General features: G+C 40.5%; 1 protein-coding gene across 4 annotated transcripts in view; it reads left to right on the forward strand.

Annotated features, from left to right (window-relative positions):
• Positions 1-19,514, forward strand: part of letm1 (leucine zipper-EF-hand containing transmembrane protein 1) — a 61,128-nt gene extending 41,614 nt beyond the window's left edge. The window contains exons 7-15 of one of the 4 annotated variants that reach the window (XM_062042394.1): positions 2,509-2,628; positions 2,721-2,852; positions 3,361-3,519; positions 3,702-3,806; positions 3,998-4,030; positions 8,540-8,674; positions 8,758-8,951; positions 10,735-10,891; positions 15,673-19,514. In XM_062042394.1, coding sequence (XP_061898378.1) covers positions 2,509-2,628; positions 2,721-2,852; positions 3,361-3,519; positions 3,702-3,806; positions 3,998-4,030; positions 8,540-8,674; positions 8,758-8,951; positions 10,735-10,891; positions 15,673-15,819 — 1,182 coding nt within the window. In that variant the 3' untranslated portion in view covers positions 15,820-19,514. The remainder of the gene's footprint in view (positions 1-2,508; positions 2,629-2,720; positions 2,853-3,360; positions 3,520-3,701; positions 3,807-3,997; positions 4,031-8,539; positions 8,675-8,757; positions 8,952-10,734; positions 10,892-15,672) is intronic. The other 3 variants (XM_062042395.1, XM_062042396.1, XM_062042397.1) reach the window with 3 other exon arrangements.
• The last annotated feature ends 3,339 nt before the right edge of the window (positions 19,515-22,853 follow it).

The following is a 22,853-nucleotide window of genomic DNA, read 5'->3' on the forward strand; positions in this document are numbered from 1 at the left end:
AAGCCTGCAATTCCCTCTGTCCTCATGGGGAACGTGCGGTCTTTGGCGAATAAAATGGACGAATTGTTCGGGCTCGTCCGAACTCAAAAGGAGTACGCCGTGTGAGTATGCCGTGTGCAGTATCATGTGATTTACGGAGACTTGACTACACACAGACTTCCCGGACCACAGCGCGTCTCTACCCGGTTTCACAACCTCACGGGCGGATAGAGACACTCCTGAGCAGTAAGAAAAAAGGCGGTGGGATTGCCATCTTGGTGAACGAGAGGTGGTGTAATCCTGGACATATTACTGTTAAAGAGTGTGTTTGTATGCCGGACATTGAACTTCTGGCTGTTGGAATTCGACCATATTATTTGCCAAGGGTAAAAGGTACTTCTGTAATCTTCATCGGAGTGTACGTCCCTCCTTCTGCTGACGAGGCTGCTGCTTGAGACACCATTCATGCTGCTGTTGCTAAGCAACAGACCAAACATGCCGATGCACTCATTCTCATCTCGGGTGACTTTAATCATGTTTCTTTGAACTCTATTTTACCCACTTTCCATCAATATGTGCACTGTTCAACACGGGACAGTAAAACTCTGGACCTACTGTATGCTAACTCAAAAGATGCATACAGTGCCACTGCCCTGCCCCCCCTGGGACATTCTGAACACAATCTGGTGCTTTTAACACCTCAATATGTTACTGCTGTGAGGAGGCAGCCTGTCTCAACAAAATCAGTGCAGAGGCGGAACCAGGAAGCATGCCTTTCCTTGCAGGACTGTTTTGAGACCACAGACTGGGACGTACTCTGTAAGCCTCACGGGACAGATATTGACAGCATCACAGACTGCATCACATACTACATCAATTTCTGTGAGGACTCCATCATCCCTACAAAAACTGTCCATTGTTACCCAAATAACAAGCCCGGGATCACCAGCCAGCTAAAGGTGCTGCTGAATAAAAAAAGCTAGCCTTCAGATCCGGTGATCGGAACGAGTTGAGGAGGATTCAGTGGCATCTTAAAGTTCAGCTGCAAGAAGGGAAAGTTGCCTACAGGAGGAAGCTAGAGGCTAAACTCCAACAGAACAACATTCGTGATGTGTGGAAAGGCATAAAAGCCATCACAGGCTTCAACAACAAAGCCAAACTGCTGGATGGGGGTGTAGATAGAGCCAACGAGCTGAATTTGTTTTTCAATAGATTTAGCAATGCACCCCTTACTGGCCCTCCCCCCACTACTCCTGTTCTCACACCTCCCCTGAACATCAATACAAAAACTCCTTCGCTGTTACCTGCCACCACTGTTTCTTGTCCCCCCACTTCCACCCCCACTGAGAAAGCCAGCCCGGTGTGTCCGACACCTGGACATGTGAGACGACAGCTGGAGAGAGTCAATCCAGCCAAGTCAGCAGGCCCTGACCGAGTCAACCCCTGGGTCCTGAAGACTTGTGCTGCTCAGTTGACTGAGATCCTGCACTTCATCTTCAACCTGAGTCTGAAGTCAGAATGGATACCAGCGCTATGGAAAACATCCTGCATAGTGCCGGTGCCCAAGAAGCCCACCCCATCGGGATTGAATGACTTCAGACCTGTTGCCCTGACGTCCCATGTCATGAAAGTCCTCGAGAGACTTGTGCTGGATCAAACCGGATTGATAAACTGATCTGGAAAGCCGCATAACTATTGGCCCGCAGTTGGAGGCGTTTGTGTCAGTGAGGGACAGGAGGACACTTGACAAACTGCTGGCCATCATGGACAATCCTGCCCACCCACTCCACCAGACAATTGAGGGACAGAGGAGTTCATACTCCCAACAGGCTCCTTCAGCTTCGTTCCCACAGTGTTCGATTCAAGATCTCATTCATTCCGCACTCCATCCAGCTGTATAATCACTCGCCATACAGCAATAGATGATATGTGTCTATTACTTGACACCTTCTATGTTAGCTATTTCTCTTTGTTTTTAATGTCTATTTTCTATTTTCTGCTGGATTTACTCTCTATTTTATGCTGCAGCTGTCACATATACTGTAATATTGTCGTCATGTGCGTACATGGTCATTGTTATATTTTGTATATATGATATAGACATAATATAATATAATATATCAGTATATATAATATACTGTACATATATTATGTAAATATTACATATATGTTATATTTATATCGCTATATTTAGTCTATTTATACTTGCATTGTCCTTTCCATCCTTACACTTTCCATCATTGTAACTGAGCTACTGTGTGGAACAATTTCCCTTGTAGATCATTAAAGTTTGTCTAAGTCTAAGTCTAAGTCTAAATATTATACCATGGCTGGCGGGGAGAGACCGTCAGAAAATGCTTTAAAGATGGTCTGTAAAACGTAATCTATGCAAGATTTTGACCAAAGAACCTTCATTACTTGTTATGTAGACCACGGGGAAGTGTTTTAAATGCAGACAAAATAATCATAATATGACCTATTTAAATGTCTGTTAGCTTATTAATGTAAACCTAGCATTTCATCTTCTAGCTGATAGCAGAGGAGGGTGTGGAGAGCCTCAACGTAAACGAGGTCCAGTCCGCATGTCGGGTTCGAGGGATGAGATCTCTCGGGGTCACAGAGGAGCGGCTGAGAGAACAGCTCAGCCAGGTAATGGCAGAGTCTTCCTCACTTCTACTGTATTTATGTTCTGAAATGATGCACTCATTTGCAGTTGCTGACCTGCTGTCTGTGTTTTACAGTGGCTGGAGCTGCATCTCACCCAGCAGATTCCTACCTCCCTGCTGCTGCTCTCTCGAGCTATGTACCTCCCCGACACTCTGTCCCCCGCCGACCAGCTGAAGACCACCCTGCAGACGCTTCCTGAAATGGCGGTATGTACTAGATGATGTCAAGTCATTGTGGTGTTTTGCATATGTTCCATATGATAGTATGGGTTTTATGGACCAAGGAAACAATAAGTAGACAGACTACAATATGGTGGGGGTTTTGACAAACTCTTTGCTTGTGAGCTCAGGTCATCATCAAAGACAGTACTTGTATTTGGTTCTACATGCACCACTTAACTCAAATACGAATAGGCAATAGAAGTATCTCTTTTCTAAAGTAAATCTGTACAGAAAATATGATCATCTACATCGGGGGTGTCCTTTTTTTAAAATCGATTTTTGATTTTTTTTCATTGTTAAAGAATTGTTACGAATAAGAATTGTGATTAATTTCAAAATTTATTTTTTTGACACCCCTAATAGTCAAGCCCAATTTATGTCATGGTCAATGTTACATATTTGTGCAGTTGTGCACATGATCAAGCTACTTCAGTTACATAGAAACCCACAATTACAGCATTCGGTCTTGATCCGGCTGCTCTCTTTTCACCAGACAAAGGAGGCTCAGTTAATGGTGGCCGAAATGGAGCTGTCCAAAGTGGACAACAAGACCAAAGTGGAAACTACGCTGCAGGAAGAGGCGGCCATACGTCAGGACAACAAAGACAGGGAGCTGGAGAGGCTGGCTGATGCTGCTGAGAAGGCTGCCAGAGTACGAATACTTCACTTCAACTCGCATGCTAGTTCCAAACACAGAAACTTCTTGAGTACATGCATCAAATCAAAGTCATTATGTCGCACAATCAGCAGCACACAAGTTCAGCCTCTAGAGATGTTCACATGTTGCTCTCTGCTGCATGTCAGATGAACTCTTACCTTTTTTGTCCTCTGCAGGATGACGAGTTGGAACAGGAGGCCAAGATAAGCAGACGCAGCCAGTCTCACGCTGTTCATGCCGACACGCTCAGGGACACAGCACCTGCCATTGAAGGAGTTAAAGTGAGTGTTTGTTTTCAATATCACTATATTACACAAAACTGCATTTGGCTCTCTTTTACTAGCATTTATTAAATCAAGTGTTGTGTATCTTTTTTTAATGTTTTGCATGAGCTAGTAAAATATTTGTCTGCTTTACTCACTGGCCTGTCGCTTCGTGACGCTGTCACTTGCTCTCCTTTCACACCACTCAGTATGAACAGTGGCAGACATTCCTGCGCTACCAGGTTAGCTTTAACAATGTCTCTCCTCCTCTTCCCAAGTTGCTTTAAGTCCTTGCTCGTTCTGGACCTGGATAATTCCCTCACAGTCCTCCTTCTCTGTAGGCGTCTTGCATGTGTGACAACCTTCTGAGATGCTGGTGCTCTGAAGGTTGCTAATGCTAATAAAGTTTGTATTGTAGTTATTCTCTTTCCAGTCCTTGTAGACCCTTCTAGAAGTGAACCTTGCTCTTCCCAACCCTTACATTTTCTCACAAGTTGTATTTGTTCTGTAGTGATGTGTTGTTTGAATCCACCTAGCTGCTCGCTTAGACAATACATGGATGGTTGAGGACAGTAGAAATGTAGGAGAAAACATCTTCTGACCTTGGACCTCCAGGTTTAAGAATATATAGATAATGACAGGGGCAAAAAGGTAAGAAAGAAAACAAATTGATCTCCGAGAGCTCACTAATTATATATATGTTGACTAACGGTAAACTTGATCAACTAGCTATAACAACGATTATTGCAAGTTTTATAAAAAAGTAGTGATTAGGATGGAACTGGAATCCCTTACCGCTGAACAAGTTGCTGTTCATCATAGAAGATGCCAGACACTCTCAGCAGGTGGTCATCAGCGCTCAGAGAAGTTTTTTCAGTGACAGCAGGAGCAAAACAAACACACTTAAAAATTAATTTGTTCCCTGTGCCATCAAACTTTATAACCCCTTATTTTGAAGAGAGGGGGTTGAGATGATGGAAGATGAGGAGGGGGACAGGAACAATGTGCGATAATATGACATTCTGCCTTGATTATTATCATTATCCATGCATTTTTTAAATTAATACTTTATGACTAAATCAGATTTTTTCGTAATGTGATTTTTTTTCCAGCTGACTGTTTACACTGCAAGTAAAATGTGGTCTTTATCAGACTCCAGTGTAAACGCACACGGCCCCAATGCGGCCCCAATGTGGCCTCGACGTCACTTGCATGCGCAGTTCGATAAAGTGAAAACAAAGGAAGTTGACCGGATTCCGTAAATTCGCTACTACTACTACAAAATGAAATAACAATTGCCACCATAGATATGGTTGCCACACCTTGAATGAGTATGTTTATATATTAAAGTAAAATTATGAATGTGTGCATATATATATATATATATATATATATATATATATATATATATATATATATATATATATATATATATATATATATATATATATATATATATATATATATATATATATATATATATATATTTGCGTGGATCAACGTTAGCTTTATCTTTAAACTCACATGTAAGCAAATACGCAACAGCGTCCATTCTGGTCCTTCAACAATCACACAATTATTTAAAAATCAAAATATATGTTCAATTATTACATATAGCCTATTATTTTGCGCACTATTGCTTGTATTCCGTGACGTTACTTTTTTCAGGAAGTGAAAAACTGTGGCGGTCTGCCCAGCCAATATGGCGATTGTGCAGCAAGCAGCACGCAAACTATGAGTACGCAAGGGGCCTAGATGTTCCTGCGAAAAAAAGAAGATACAAGCAAAACATTTAACTATGCAATGGAATAGATCCCTATAATTATCAAAAAAAGATGTTTCGAGTGATGCGGTCCTCTCCAAGGTTTCTCATAGTCATTCACATTGACGTCCCACTGGAGTGAGTTTTCCTTGCCCGTATGTGGGCTCTGTACCGAGGATGTCGTTGTGGCTTGTACAGCCCTTTGAGACACTTGTGATTTAGGGCTATATAAATAAACATTGATTGATTGATTGATCAAGGAATTTTTTGTTTATGATTGTTGCCTTTGGTAAAGATTGAACTATTTCAGGTTTTGATCACATTTGATTTATTTTAATTAGACTTTGCTGAGTTGGTGATTTATGAAACACTCATAGCTAAAATGTGTTTTCAGAAATACAAATAATATCAAGATAACTCTTAAACGTGGTAACACTAAACATTAAAAGTACATCAAACAATTTTTTTTATGAATTGATCATTGCAAACACGTGCATTGTTCGACTCTGCTCCCTTGGGCTGGAGTGCGTTCTACTTTATTCGTCGTTGTTTTGTAAAATCTTGCACTTTTCCTCCCTTGTTGATTGCCTCTCGAGGAACTCTGAAGAAACTTTTATTCTTTTTGCGATTGGAACGGTTTGTACAGCCGTAAACAACAAAAGCAAAGGGCATTTTTCTTTGAGAAAGGCTAAATACTGCCTAATAACCATTGAGAACAGACGCTGGCCTGACCACCACGCGTACTTATTGTGCAGGACGTGAGCCGCACGTGACGTCATTTAAAACCAAGCAATTTGGCCGTTGGAAATAAACGTTGCTCATCGAAACCCGATGTTGTGATAAAATATCAATTTCCGCTGGCGGTTGCGTCCTTCCGTGCGCACACGAATGATGTAGCTTGCCCAAAGCTGACGAAAAAGTCACATACGGGTCGCATTGAGGTTGCATTGCGTTCAGACTAAAGTCATATTTAAAAAGATCAGATTCCAAACTGATTTGCACTAACTCCTGATGTGGCCTGAATCTGATGTGAAAGATCAGATTTGAAGCACTTTGCATTTAGACTGGCAAAATAATCCCGATCTGTGTCACTTGAGGGCAAAAAATCCGATTTGGTGTGCAGTGTAAATAGGACCTATTATTCTGTTTGATCCATGACATGTCTATGCCGAGCTGTTCTCACTATCCTTTTATATGGTTGTGAAACATGGACCACCTATAAGCTGTGTTTTTATTGCAGGTTTTCGCAAAATAACATTTCGATAAAGTACATTAGCGACTTGTAGGTGTTTCCATTAAAGAGTATTTTGAGTCATGAGCCGTAATTCTCGTAAAATACCATCCCGCGAGATTCCACTTTGAGGAAAACATTGGAGCCACTGCTGTTGCCGTGATGTCAATAGAAGATGAAGGCAGTGGGTGATCGCTCGAAGACAACGTCTTCGCGGTCTCCTTGACACTTGTCCGGTCATGTGGGTCTCTCCAAGCCTGCTGGTCGGCCTCCGTTGCGTGGAAGGGACCCGTGGGACGGCCCAATGCGGCGATGCCGGCTGACCGATCAGAAGCGTGACCGAGACGACCATGCATGTCATTATCAGATACTTTTTTACAGGGTCCATGTACACATTAACATTAAAATTAAGAATAAATAAATGTTGTCCATGTACACATGGCTACTGAGGTCCTTGCCCGTGCTATGCAGCCCAAGACTTACACCATCGGGATGCAGTTGCAGCTTCGCTGGGCTGGACATGCAGCCCGGATGTCAGAGAACCGGCTACCTAATAAATTGTTGTATGGCGAACTCTCTCAGGGTACAATCTCAAGGAGGCCAGGAGAAAAAGGTTCAAGGACACCCTGAAAGTATCCCTGTCCTTTGGGATTGAGCATACCAAATGGGAGACATTAGCACAACACCGGGGTAAAGGGCGTGGAGCTGTCAAAACTGGGGCTCAATCTTGTGAAGCAGAGAGAATCCCCGCTGCAGAACATCACAGACAAGCTCACAAAGGAAGAACGGCATCAGTAGATGTCGCTACAATCCCCTGTACTCACTGCCCACATTTTTTCCCAGCGCAGATGGGTCTAACAGGTCATGTGCCAATCACCAACCGATGGTCTTTGGAGTTTCAACGGATAAAGAGAGATCGGGTGTTGCTGCTCTTAGACCCTGAGGCCACACTCAGCGGATCAATAAAGTTCTGTGTAATCTAATGTAATCTAATCGAACCAGACCTTTTTCTATATATTGGATTAAATAGTCTCAAAAATATATAGGATTGTTTCTTTGACCTGGAACTAACAATCCCTGAAAGTTTCAAAAAGTCAGATGCTACCTGGAGACACTAGTGATGGGAAACTCGGTTCTTCCTTCTGACTTCATGCATTTAATCACGCTGTGACTGTTACCTGGTTTCCTTTTGCAATTTAGCTAGCGCTAGTGCTAAGTGAACGGAAAAGAGTACATGTGAGTTCCAGATGAGTAAAAAAAACTTACTCGGTTTGAACGATTGGTTCATAACTCATGAATGTGGAAATAGTGTCAAAGTGCTTTGAGTACCTTGAAGGTAGAAAAGCGCTATACAAATATAACCCATTTACCTCTATTTATCTCTAGTAAGTAGCTCAAAAGATTGTTGGGGGACTGGTTCAGGTGCTGTACTGTTAGCGCCGGTCTATTCATGGGGCCTTTCCCTTTGCTGAGAATGGCGTGGCGAAGTTGGGAGAGTGGCCGTGCCAGCAATCTGAGGGTTACTGGTTCAATCCCCACCTTCTACCATCCTAGTCTCGCCCGTTGTGTCCTTGAGCAAGACACTTCACCCTTGCTCCTGATGGGTCCTGGTTAGTGCCTTGCATGGCAGCTCCCACCATCAGTGTGTGAATGTGTGTGTGAATGGGTGAATGTGGAAATAGTGTCAAAGCGCTTTGAGTTCCTTAAAAAAGGTACAAAAGCGCTATACAAGTACAACCCATTTACCATTTGCTGAAGGGCGAGGAGATCACCAAAGAGGAGATCGACATGATCAGTGACGCCTGCTCCAAGTTGAAGGAGCAGAAGAAGCTGCTGACTTTGGAGAAGGAGGAGCTGGAGGAGCTCAAGGATGACGTCCAGGAATACAACGAGGTCTGATGCCGTTCTATCATGTTCCCCTCTTTAAAGTACAAATTCTTCAATGTTCATTCACCCATTCTTCCTCCGTCCTGCAGGACCTGCAGGAGATCAAGATGGAGCTCTCCAAGACAGGCCAGGAGAAGGCAGTGCAGGAGTCCAAAGCCAGCCAGCGTCTGTCCAAAAGAGTCAACCGAATGATAGGCCGCATCGACAAGATCATCCTCGAGCTGGAGAATGACAAGGTGACCCTGGACGGACAGATGGACAGCGCAACCACGCCACCCATCGGGTAAGAACCAGAACATATCTATCAGATGTTGCTCGTTCACATTTTTAGACATGGCGTGGTTCAGGCTATTCCCCCGAATCTGTGCCAATTGCAAACCCAGGAAATACAATAATCCATCCATAAATACATGCAAAAACAAATAAATGCCTTTCAAATTAAAATGTGAGATACATTTTCATTGAGCAAAGTGTCCTGCATTTTGATCTGATTACATATTTTCCATTCATCCATCCATCCAATTTCTACCGCTTGTCCCTTTAGGGGTCGCGAGGGTTCCTGGAGCCTATCTCAGTTGCTTTTGGGTGGTAGGCGCTGTACACCCTGGAGAAGTTGCCATCTCATCACAGGGCCAACACAGATAGATAGACAACATTCACACACTAGGGCCAATTTAGTGTTGCCAATCAACCTATCTTTGGAAGTGGGAGGAAGCCAGAGAACCCGAAAGGAACCCACGCAGTCACGGGGAGAACATGCAAACTCCATTGCATATTTTGTAAATCCAAATTTGTGAGTGTGTGCAAAACTGAGTTTTTGTGTTTGCGCTAGAGATTGACTCATACTGATACTGTTTAGTAGTAGTCAAGGAGGCCGATAAGCAATATTTGGAGCGAGCCCCGCTGGTGCAATGCAGCCCTATTGAAATTGCTGTATTTTCTTCTATACATTTGGATGCCTTTTAGAGGGCCTTTACATATTTTATATTTTGGGGTCCTAAAATGATTCATGGTGGGTCAGGTTATCGGGAACGACGCTCTACCAACCGGTTGGTAGAGCGGCCGTGTCAGCAACTTGAGGGTTGCAGCTTCGATCTCCGCTTCCGCCATCCTAGTCACTGCCGTTGTGTCCTTGGGCAAGACACTTTACCCACCTGCTCTCAGTGCCACTCACACTGGTTTAAATGTAACTTAGATATTGGGTTTCACTATGTAAAGCGCTTTGAGTCACTAGAGAAAAGTGCTATATAAAATATAATTGATTAATTGATTGATTGATTGACCACATAACCTTAATTTACGTTCCTTAACCTGTGCCGGCCGACTCGCGTATACCACGCGATGCAATGAGGGCGAAGGCTTGTTTAACACTGCTCGCAGCTTTTAATGATCAATTTTTTTGTTTTGTCAGTTTTAAAGTTGAAAAAGTGGTTTATTGTGAGAGTTACAACAAGCAATTGGCACTGATTCGGTGAAATGTTCCAAATGTGTTCCAAAATATTTAGTTTTTGTGTCCGTCATCCAAATCATTCTCATCCTCATCATGCTTGCTTGGTAAAATGTTGGTGGAGATCAATGAAACCCAATTGTTTCCCAGAAAACCCCATTTAAAATTGGTAATCTTTTACTCTAATGAAATCAATCTGTAATTGATTGATGAAAATTTTTCCAGATTGTTCTTGACTAAACATAGAGATGCTGCCAGGTAAGTTAAATTGCAATAAACCGTCTATTTGCTGCTTCTGCTAACATGCCGTCATGGTTGTCTGCTGTGACTGTGCTGTACAAGTAGGCTTTATTCCACTCCCATCTTGCTTTCAACAATCTGTAGTCCACCGAAACCTTTACATTCAGATTTTTAATGACATCATATGGATCAGAGATTTTGGAAGCGATGCTCATTGTTTTTAGCATGAATTAACATGCAGGAAGCTTCCAGAAGGTTGCCGGGAAAATTAGGATTGTTGTGATCGGCATGCTCAGCCCCCCCATGCCCCAGACAAAAACAAACATCTCCACCACCTTTTACACCCCGCTCAAGCCGATAACCCGTTATCTGTATACAGTCTCTTCTACACCTTCAGGGAGAACCTCATTAGCATCGACGAGCTCATCGTCGTCATGCGGCAGATCCAGAACATTCCAGAGCACAAGCTGCAGAGCATCGCTGAGGCGCTCGACGACAACAAGGACGGCAAGATCGACATTGACGACGTCATTAAGGTATGTCCACTTGTCGAGAGAAACTGTCGGACCGTCGCTTTGCCTTTGGTCTACGAACGGGATCTGTTCCTATGGCTTGGACCATATATGACTGAAATAATATACATTTGGCTCAAGATAGAGATTTCAATTGTACCAGCCTGTCCTGGCAATGCACATCGATGACAGAGTCTAGCCGTGTTCTGCAAAATTGAGTGACTAGCAGCAATGAACGCAATGTAGTTAAAGTTAAAGTACCAATGATTGTCACACACACACTAGGTGTGGCGAAATTTCAAGTCGCATCTAAACATGCGACAGAGGAGGAAACAAAAAGCCATGCTAACCACAAAGCTTAATTCTAATGCATAATGGACCAGCTCGTTGACAGGCTAACGAAAATTAGCAGGGCCAATCACAGGAACATACAACAAGCAATCATTCACACTCAAATTCGTAGCTACGCACATTTTACCGTCTCCAATTAAGCTAACATGAATATTTTTGGAATGAAAACCAACACACAGATGTCCAAACGGAGATACAAAGGCGCACAATTCAAAAAGTTAGGCGGTGTACTGTCTGTAGTAATGTCAAACTTTGTGTACCGTATTTTTCGGACTCTAAGGCGCACCTAAAATCCTTTCATTTCATTAAAAATGGACAGTTTGCCTTATAACCGGTGTGCCTAATGTACAGTCACACGAGATACCTGTGGACTACAAGTTGACGCCTGTTCAATAAATGACGCGAGCAAGCAAGCCCAAAACGTTGATGTTCCATTGAGAATATAGAACATTACACACGGCGCTCAAAGATCTGTCAAAATGTTTTAGCACAACTTTGGTAAGCTATGAAGCCGCACCGCTTGATGAAACGCGGATCATTACTACGGCTACCGTAGTCAGACATACCGTGCTTCATCATACGGGTATTATTTGTGGTGTGTGTATAAGGACACCAAAATGGCACCTATTGGTAGACATTTGGCGTTTTGTTTTGCAATATTATGCAAAACCAACTTTTCCTACCTATTGGTACCTTCTGATTGTATTTGGGATCTTGGTTGGAAAATTTGCGTGCGACCGCCATTGTAGTCCGTGCTGTAGTCAATTCGCTCCTTCTTTTTCTCTATCCTCTAAACATGGGACATTAATCCTTCACTGTTGCCATTTATAATACAAAGTAGTGTAAAGTTCTAACTTATGTCAGTAGACTCTATGGAAGCGCTTAAGACTACCGCTACAACAAAGATGACAGGGAGAAGATGCTGTCAAAGTGGAGGCACGTAAATAAGCCTGCCTACAAAACGGGGTATCTTGAAGATGGTCTGTAAAACTTAATGTATGCAACATATTACGACCCCTCTAATGTACTTGAATAGAACTGCTGGTCAGCACTGTGCCTCATAATCCGGTGCGCTCTATGGTCCTAAAAAATACAATAGTTTTCACCGGCTTGAACAACAAACATAAATTAACTTGAAATGCTTTCTTTTGAACTTTCTCTCCTTACTTTTGCCGAGTGCCAACTAGGGCTGGGCGATATATCGAATATACTCGATATATCGCGGTTTTGTCTCTGTGCGATATAGAAAATTACTATATTGTGATATTCGAGTATATGTTCTCACACAGTTGCTTTTAGCTGCGGGCATTACACTGCAGGCGTTTCTCACTCTATCTTGTCTCTCCTGCTCACAGAGACATAAAACAAGCGCACCTTCTTACATACGTCACATACTGTCGCGCGTGCAACGTCATACGCCCTCGCGGAGCAGAGAGGTAGCGACATGGGTAACGTTAGCTTTGGTGCTAGCGGAGTGGTGCGAGTGGTATTACGAGAGAGAAGGTGCGAATCTGGTAACAAATGAAGGAAGATTTATTTCCCTAGAAAAACAGCACAGGGTCCATCGTCTGGTGGTGGTTTGGCTTCAAGCGGCAAGATGTTAAACAGACAACCGTAATATGTCAAGTATGCGGCAAAAGCGTTGCTACAAAAAGTAGCAGCACTGCTAATTTGTAGCATCGTTTGAAAAGTCACCCGCTAGAGAATGAGGAGTGCTTGAAACTCCGCATGTCAACATCTGCGGGCGGTGTCACACCCACAAAATGCCCAAGCAACCATTTCCAGATCAACACCATATGAAAAAAATTGTCAACAACAGAAGGAGATATCGTCTGCAGTAACCTACCACATAGCGAAGGACATACACTATTTGATTTCCTATTATGCAGCGCATTTTTATTTGACAGTTATTGAAATATCTTGTGTGACATCATGCACAAAAGTGCACTTTATTTGTTTTAAACTATTGTAGTGGCGTCGTTCTGTACAAAAAGTGCACTTTAATTTAGTGTTGTTTTGATATGTCATCTTAGTGACATCATGCACTCATAGCTTGTTTTAAAATGTCTCTGACAATCTTGCACTTTCTGTTTTGGAAATTACATGAATGTTTGTGCCACTGCTTAATAACTGTTTAATAAATACAGTACATATTAAAGTGTGACTCACTCGAACTACTCACATTGTGCGTTTGGTCCAGTGACGTTTTTTCCGGTTTATTATGGGTAAGCACTCCATTTATGTTGAAAAAGCTTGTCTCTTAAGTTCCACATTTTGCAGCTTCGATTCACTTTCACCTTCTCTCTCGGCTTCTGTCTGCTTCAAGAAGCAGCAGTTCATCCTTTGTATATTCAGCTTCAAAAATATAAGGTTGTGAATCCTCATTTGTACAAAAATAGTCGTCTTTGTTGTTTCTTACCAAATCTGCCATGATTAGAACACATGCGTGTTAGTATCCGCATGGGGTTGTCGCCAGAAGTCGAACGTGCGCTGCTATGGAAACGGCAATAAACACAACAAAGAATTAGTTCCGGCATTGATTAAAATAACCAAAATACAGTAAATATCCTACATATTACATATTCTTATGAATGTGTCTGTTTCTACATTATATATATTTTTGCAGTAGGGATGTACGGTAAACGGTATAATGATAAATCTTGGTAAAATTCCCGACGGTTAGTAGTAATACTATTTAAATTCTTAATTACAGAAAAAATGTCATTTATTATTGCATTTTAGGCAGCACTACTTACTTCCTGGAAACAAAGTCACAGCAGTGCTGGCACGCGTGTGCGCACTAACGTCGTTTGGCTTGAAAATCATGATGGAACACAACTACACGGACTTTGCTATGGAGATTTCCCCTCGGGTTAAAGAGAGCCAAGCGTTTGGTTCAACTTCATTTTCCCTCGCTTCATTTCCGTGGAGTCTCAAACTGCTGTTTTTAGATGGCGACAGGTGTGAACAATATTTGTGACTGACTCACTTGTCTCACACTAAAAGTATACAGCGAAGGAGAAAACTATTCGATGTATTCATTTTCTCAATACAGTGTCCATCAGCTGTGACTGAGAGTTAATGAGGTGAGGAAACATGCAGCAGGCGATGTGTCGTGAATGTTGTCACAACTTGTTTATAAAGTATTTAGTTTGTTTACTAGGATGTTCACTCGTCCTTTATTTAACTGCAAACTATATCTGTGTTCAAATAACATAAATACTAGCTAAAATGTTTTGTCATCTCATCGAACTGAACGCAGGCTGTGAAGATTGTGTATTCGATGTGAGAGGTATCACTCCTGTTAATTTTTGTTGGCCACACTGTTGCACCGAACCACTAGGAGGCGTTGTTAGAGAAAAAAACAAAGCTTGTTTATTAAACATAATCTTCATTAGCCAAACTGCTTTAAGTTTTATATTGACATCAAAAAGTAAACACCAGTTTTTTTTTACATCACTTGTGTTTTTTCATGTTACAAAGTAATTACTTTAAAAAACATTCATGTGACACAGCATTTTGTTAATGTTTTATGGTGTGTAATTAATTCCCATACAACATATTTCTGCTTAAACTCTTAATGGATACGTTAATATATACATATACATGTACATTACTTAAAAAAAATACATCTATCAAAATATAAAAATAGAGATAAAGGCATCATGTGATGAGATAAAGATGACACTTTGATATTAATAATGAACCAAAAAAAAGATTTGTCTTTAAATATATGGATAACTGTTATAGCCTTTTCATTACACATTACAAATTACATGATGGCGTCGCATTCACACCTCATCCAAACAATGTTTTACCTTACATAATCAATAATCGTGATTTCAATATTGATAAAAAAAATAATCTTAATTATTATTTACATACATGGACACTATTTGTATCTATATGGACAAAAAGTGCAGTTACGTCTTATAGCCATCAGGTGCCACTTTGCAAAATTCTTCTTTTTTTTTTTTTTTTTTAGCCTCTTATGTCCATAAACATTTAAAGATAATGCGATAATAATGATAACCGTGAGAAGAAATGTTCATACTGCGACATCCATAGTCTTTAATCATCTTGAAAATAAAAAAAGACGTGTGTTTTTGTCTCTCATAATGATTGTGAACAATAGGCAAAATCCCCCCAAGAAGTATATTTCTCCTTTAAGGTGTAGCGGCTTTTATTTTGCCTTGTGGTGCGCCACAATCTATTAGTTAATTAATTGATTAATTTAGGGGAAACCCTGGCAAAAAGTAACCAAATTTGAACAAGAAATTAGCAAGTAGTTTAATAAGAGCCAAGCTAAAAAATAACACAACAAAGCAAAATGAAATGATCACGATTAATGTTTTCATACAGTTGTTTTTAGCCTACATTCTGCTTTGGTCGCCACCTACAGGACAGGAAGGTTCAACGTCGTAATGAAGCCGCATGTGTGTTTGTTCAAACAGGTGGTGGAGCTGATCGACAAGGAGGACATCGACGTCTCCACCTCGCAGGTGGCAGACATCATGGTGATGCTGCAGAAGGAGGAGAAGCTGATCGAGAAGGCCAAAGAGAAGGTGGAGAAGGAGCAGGCGGCCAAGCTGAACGGCTAGCCGCTAATGTCCGTGCGACAGGAAGCAGCTGAACTGACGAGTGGTGGTAATAAAAAGGTAACAAATATACCTTCTGGCAAAAAAAAAAAAAGACTCCTCCACAAAATGAGCTCCTGTCGGACCTTTAAAAGGCAGCAGATCAAAGAAAGCATACACTTCATTGTGGGGTTATTTATTGGAGCGGCATGACAACCAAGCAGGAGAAATTACATTATGTGATGACGCACTTTAAAAAGTGTAAGAAAATTATCCACATTACAATCATCCACATCACGATCACCATCACACTTGGACAAGAATTAAGTGTAACACTGGATGTCTCCACAAAAGACACCATCAGCGTACGACTGTCAGACAACAGCCGTTAGACACAACACCATTTCATCCTTCGGCTGCTTCCTCCTTCACTCCCCCTGTCATCATGACTTACCAGCAGCCGGGCTGCTGCCAATCACTCCCTGCTTGTTGGCGTCTCGCGCACGCTTGTTTGAAGTGGCCTTAACGCCGACATCTTTGGACAAACACGAGGTCTTTCCGCTTTGTGCAAACTTGAATGAGCGGCCTCAGACCAGATGGAATGTAAAAGCATCTAAAACAGAAGTACCTCGGTCCAATCATCCGAAAAAAATAATGTAAATCTAATTATTCTGTCCCAGACGCCCAAAAATATGATCACAAAACACACTTTATGGAAATTAATTTGTTTTACATGCAGAAAACAGTGTGAAATACAAATAAATGATGAATGATTTGTCATTTCACCTTTTATTGAACACTCGTTCAATAGTGTTTCTCAACTCCTTTATCAAAGTGCTGCCACTCGCAACTCTTTTTTTTTTTTTTGGGCCCACGGTGGATTATTTTGCAGATGTACACAATAAAAAAAAAAGCCTGAGTCACCAACATGTGGGTTTTATTTGTTTGGACAGTCCGTTTAGTGGAATGATACACGGGCAAACACGACAGTCGTTCCTTTGCCACATGTCAATCATTGCAGTGTCACCACACAATTGGGTTTTTTCTTCTGTACGTTTGGACGCCTTTTTCAGACCTTTAACATGCACGAAAAGTCTCCTTTTTTTTGCAGGCGCATCAGGTATGGCGTAAAATGTCATATTTTGGAAGTACTGAAAAATACATTTTTAAATTGGCCACCTTTTGAAATGAGAAAAAATTAGCCCCTCTTACCAGTTTCACGTATCGACACAAAGATCGCAGGAGACGTCTATCATGACAAACTGCACATAAAAGTCTCAGGAACCCATACCTGAAAACGAACAAGAAGTTGGCCATCTTGGTTTTCGTCTTCCATTTTTTGGCGAAAAAAAGGGTTGTAATTTAGCAACTTCCTCTTAGGGACTTTGACCAAATTAGTCGCGGTTAAAATGACACATACTACATATAGGCGATGATAAATTGCAAACAAATTTTTCCTGCGCCATAAGATGTGGGCGTGGCATGGCGCCAAACATTGCTCTGATGTTTTTTGGTCATTTTTGGGCGAAAAAATGGGTCGTATTTGAACAAACTCCTCCTAGGAACTTTGACCAAATGAGCCACGGGTAAAATGACAGATACTACACATATAGGTGATGATAAATTGCGAACAAAATGTTCTTACGCCATCAGATGTGGGTGTGGTATGGCGCCAAACTTTGCTAAGAAGATTTCCGGCCATTTTCCAAAGTAAAAAAGAGGTCGTACTTTAACAAACTCCTCCTAGGGACTTTGACCAAATAAGTTGTGGTTAAAATGACACATACTACACATATAGGTGATGATAAATTGTGAACAAAGTTTTTCTACACCATAAGATGTGGGCGTGGTATGGCGCCAAACTTTGCTCCGATGGTTTTGGGTGAAAAAATGGGTCGTATTTGAACAAACTCCTCCTAGGGACTTTGACCAAATGAGCCACGATTATAATGCCAGATACTACACATATAGGCGATGATAAATTGCGAACACATTTTTCCAATGCCATAAGATGTGGGCGTGGGTTTGGCGCCGAACTTTGATCTAATGGTTCGCCATGAAACGTTAACTCATTTAAAAAAAATATTTTTTAAGCATATTCTGTAATGGTTTTGGTCCAAAATTTAGCATTTTCAGGCATTAAAAAAACACAATCAGAGCGCGCTGTTCAGTATCGTGCCCAGTGATTGGCTCAGCCTCAGACGGCGTCACTATGTATGGATTAAACGAATGTAAAGGTCACTAAAGGGTGTTCTTTCATGTCCAGAGGGATTTCATAATGTAACGTATTTAGAAGGCCTTGAACCGTTTTTTACGCTCTAGCTCTGAAAATATTTGTTTCCCTACTTAGCGGAAATTAATTTATTGCTGTCATCAACAGCGATAAATTAGGGACGGCTGTATGTAGTCTGTTATGCGCGATAATTTGGTTGTACAATATCCGAGAAAAAGTGTATGAAAACCGGATCGTACGCAAAGCGGGGGCGTTCAAAAACCGAGGTACTATGTGGTATTTGGAGAAGCGTTCTCAGTTACACTCAGCCAGGGGCGGCAGCGTTTAGGACCCAAAGGTTTGGGGCTCCATTCTGCAGTGGGGTGTACATAAATGTCCACTTCATTTCCAGTATCGGATTGAGCAAACTGCAAGGTTTAGTTTGATTATGCAGTTAAGGCAATGCACTATTTGATTACCTGATACTTTGTTTACAACCGTCCTCCATGTTGTACCTTAGGAAGATATACATTTTTACGGGGGATTTTGCTTTAATTTCTTTCTTTTGGATGTGCATTGTATTAATAAATGTTTGCTCTTCAGAAAATATACAAATATATATATTTTTTCCTATAGAAATTGACTTTAGAAAAGGCAGCTGGAGGCAGACAGGAAGTGAACGAGCATCTCAGGCTAACCTCTTTCCAAACCTAAACATTATTTTAATCAAATTAGTCCAGAACCAACATACGTTCCAATTGAACTGGCAGAAATGGATTTCGTTCATAAACAGATCAAACCACAATAACTAGTGATAGCTGATTATGTATTTGACAAAAGTGGACCAAAAAACGATTATAATTTGTGTTTCAAGTCACGTTGGAAGCAACAAAAAAGTAGACATTTTTATTTAGCTCAATCAGGTGTTCCTAACTTTTTTGACCTTACGGTCCTCTCAAATATTAATACTTGATTTTAATGGTATTCTATAATTATACCTAATTTACTTACTGTTTAACAGGTTAACAACCTTGTCAAATGATATTACCAAGGCTTAGGTCAGGCGGATTGCACAAATAAATACTAATCAAATATACTGCAAGAGAGAAGGGACTCATAAAAACTGACACAGTGCTAAAATGTATTTTTAACTCTGAATACTGATAATGTAAAGTGTAGATAAAATTAAAGTACAAACGAAAATACAGCTTTACCACTTAAGTCATCATTTTTGCGCTTAACTTCTCACTGACTGTGGCGCCAGACTTCTTCTTCATGCCGACCACAACTTACAAACAGGTATTATTTTGGCTGCCCTCCTGGCCCTAAGGTTAAAAAACACTGATCTCGACTGTAGATTTTGAACTAATTTTTTCCCTGATGTAAATTTGTGATATTTTTTGAGGAAGTGAAGGGGTTCGAGTTTGACGTGAAATTGTACGAAACAATTTAATTGTTGTCATTGCAGGCTACACAAAGAAAACAAAAAATCTAAATAAAAAGAAAAGATCCTGGAGTTAGTTTTTTTGTCTGTTTCTGTGCACGTCTTTCTTCTCTGTTGTGTTTGAGCTACAGCCGGCGGGTGAAGGTCGTCTTTCATTTAGAGGTCGCTGCCCATCAAAAGGTGTCCGCGCCTTGCCTCTCTGTGGGAGGCGGAGCTTGTCTGAAGCGCTTCGAATAAAGGCGTTTGAAGTCGGTAAGCGTCTGCTCTAGGGGGTTTGTGGTTGGGCGGCGATGTGACGATGAGGAGAAGGCGCTGACTGAAGAAACAAAGAGGTGAAGTTGACACTTGAGGTATCCTTTTTATCTCTCAAGAAGAAGAAGGCGGCAGCTTCATGCCTGCAGGCTTTTCCTCCCTGTTACGCAGTTTTGGACATGAATATTATTTTCTTGTCATTTCACCTGGTGTTTGTTACCTAGTTAGATAATTAAAGGTGATGCTCTACAGTCAAAGCTGTCTATAGCGGCCACAAACATTTTGGTGCTATTATAAACCTTCTCTTTAACGACCACTTATTTTGCATCCTGGAATATTTTTGTACTCCATATTACTGCCCCTAATATCTTTTTATTTATTCAAATTTTTTTGAATTTTTTTATTTTTTATTTTCACAATTTAAAAAAATGTTTTTGAATTTTTTTTAGGGATGTCAAAGTTAGCGCGATAATAAGGCGTTAACTATAAATTTAAATAACGGTTTTTGCCCCTCAGGCCGTGCCGTAGCGGGGGAAACTTGGCTGCAGTTCATTTGTTAGTGTTGAACCACAGGCGTGCACAAAAAGGTCCAAAAAAAGGTTACATGAAGGAAATGTCTGGACTATTTCACTGCAGCAAACGCGCATCGTTCAGAGGTGGGGTGGTGCTTCACTTATCTGTTCAGATTACGGTGAAGGTGCAGCGATAACATAACATTTAGATTGTTACTGTGACTGATGTAAGTAAGATGATATAAGTGATAACATAACATTTAGATTGTTACTATGACTGATTAGTAAGTAAGATGACATAAGTGATAACATAACATTTAGATCAGTGGTTCTTAACCTTGTTGGAGGTACCGAACCCCACCAGTTCCATATGTGCATTCACCGAACCCTTCTTTAGTGAAAAATACAATGTTGGGTTTTTTTAAAATTCAAGTCAAAGTTATGTTTTTGGTAACACTTTATTACGGGGAACATATTCCAAGTAACAAAGACTTAATTTAGAGTTATTTGGTTAGGGTCAGGGTTAGAAGGTTAGGCTTATAATAAGGCCATGCCGAATAAGGCATTAATAAGTACTTAATAATGACTAGTTAAAAGCCAATATGTTACTAATTTGCATGTTAATAAGCAACTAATTATTGGTGAATATGTTCCCCATACTAAAGTGTTACCATGTTTTATTACTGGTGCACAAAATCAACCGTGCATGAACATCACCTTGTTCAAAGAACAAAACCAACACAGTGCATAAACTCACAACAAATTACACACCTGCAAATCAGTGTGACTTCTGCTGTTGCCGTATCCGTAATACGCCGATAGGGAGAAGTTTTTATTTACACGATGAGTCGGGTGTGTCTTGACCTCCGCCGAACCCCTGAGCCCGACTCACCGAACCCCTAGGGTTCAATCGAACCCAGGTTAAGAACCACTGATTTAGATTGTTACTGTGACTGATTAGTAAGTAAGATGACATTAGTGATAACATAACATTTAGATTGTTACTGTGACTGATTTAGTATAAGTAAGATGACATAAAAGCTCAACGGAAATGAAAGACTGTCGGCAGAAAGTCGAAAGGGGACTTTTTTTTAATTGCAAGCAGTCGATCCGACATGAAAACATGTCAACATACTTTCTCAAACCATTCACACAGTTTTTCTGGCTTCAAAATAAAAGCGCAACGCTAAACATCCTGTTTAAAAATGTCTTTAAATACGATCATGCTTTGTCACAGATGTTTTGTAATGTTATTCTGTGATATTTGCACCTAAAGAAATGATAGTACGCCAGTTGAGAAATGAGGAGCTTTCTGGCTGGCTGAAATATTGTGTAAATTATTTTATAACATGTTCGGGTCGAGTCCTCAATTACAGAATGATTAGCGGGCTCAATATTACATTTTATTAATTAATAGAGAAAGTAAAAACATTGTCATGCAGCAATATGAAGACCATTAACTTGTACAACATGTCATGTACAGAATTTATTCAGGGAGAAATATCACATTACATGACCAAACATCTTTGACAATTAAAGCATGATCGTTTAACAATCCACATTTTGTGTTATTAATGCGTGAAGCTGCTATCTAAACATGAAAGTGTAGCTCCTGCTCCTAAAGCAGGAATACATATTATCTATTTCTACAAAATACACAATCTGGCAAGACACCAATGCACAGCAGGCAAAGTTTTTTAATTGTCATTAAAAGCGTGTTTATGTCCTTTTTGTGATGAGATGTTGAAAAGGGTGTAATTTTCAAAACACATTTTATAAAAGCTAAATAGTTGTCCATTAATGGCGTTAAAACCTGAAAATGATCTGTGTACACTTATTAATGTGAACAATTATATCTATTTGCGATTTAATTTGGAGTTAACTATGAACAATGCGATTAATTGCGATAAATATTTTAATCTAACAGCACTAATTTTATACAGCCCCTAAAATATTGTAATTTTTTTAACATTCATCCATCCATTTTCTACCGCTTGTCCCTTTTGGGGTCGCGGGGGTGCTGGAGCCTATCTCAGCTGCATTCGGGCGGGAAGCGGGGTACACCCTGGACATATTTTTTAAATTTGTATTGCTTTTTTTTATTTACTTGTATTTTATACCGCCCCTAATCTCAAAATGTTCTGCAATAATGCATGATGTTTATTGATGGAGTCTGTTATTTGTGTACTATTTTACAACATCTACGATGTGATTTGTTTTATTATGACTGACTTTCTTTCACTTAAGTTAATTTTTTTTTCATAAATAGCAGCAATTTATGATGGATGACGCTCGCTTGTACTTTATGCTAATAATCCAAGACATAATATTTATAATTTTGTAATGTAATATTTTGTTTTTGAAGTTTTAATGGCTTTATTTGGTTTGGTTTTTTGGTCTTCATTAGTGAGTTGAAAGAGGCAGATAAATAAGTTATTATATACAACTTGCAACGATGAAGACTTTATTAACTTAAATATGTATCCAAAGACTATAAAAATGGGACCCATAACCTCACTGCTTGGCACTCAGCAACAAGGGTTGGAGTTGGGGGTTAAATCACCAAAATGATTCCCGGGCGCGGCGCCGCTGCTGCCCACTGCTCCCCAAGGGGATGGGTCAAATGCAGAGGACAAAT

Source organism: Entelurus aequoreus, linkage group LG03 (genome assembly GCF_033978785.1).
Source record: "Entelurus aequoreus isolate RoL-2023_Sb linkage group LG03, RoL_Eaeq_v1.1, whole genome shotgun sequence".
NCBI classification, from domain to species: domain Eukaryota; kingdom Metazoa; phylum Chordata; class Actinopteri; order Syngnathiformes; family Syngnathidae; genus Entelurus; species Entelurus aequoreus.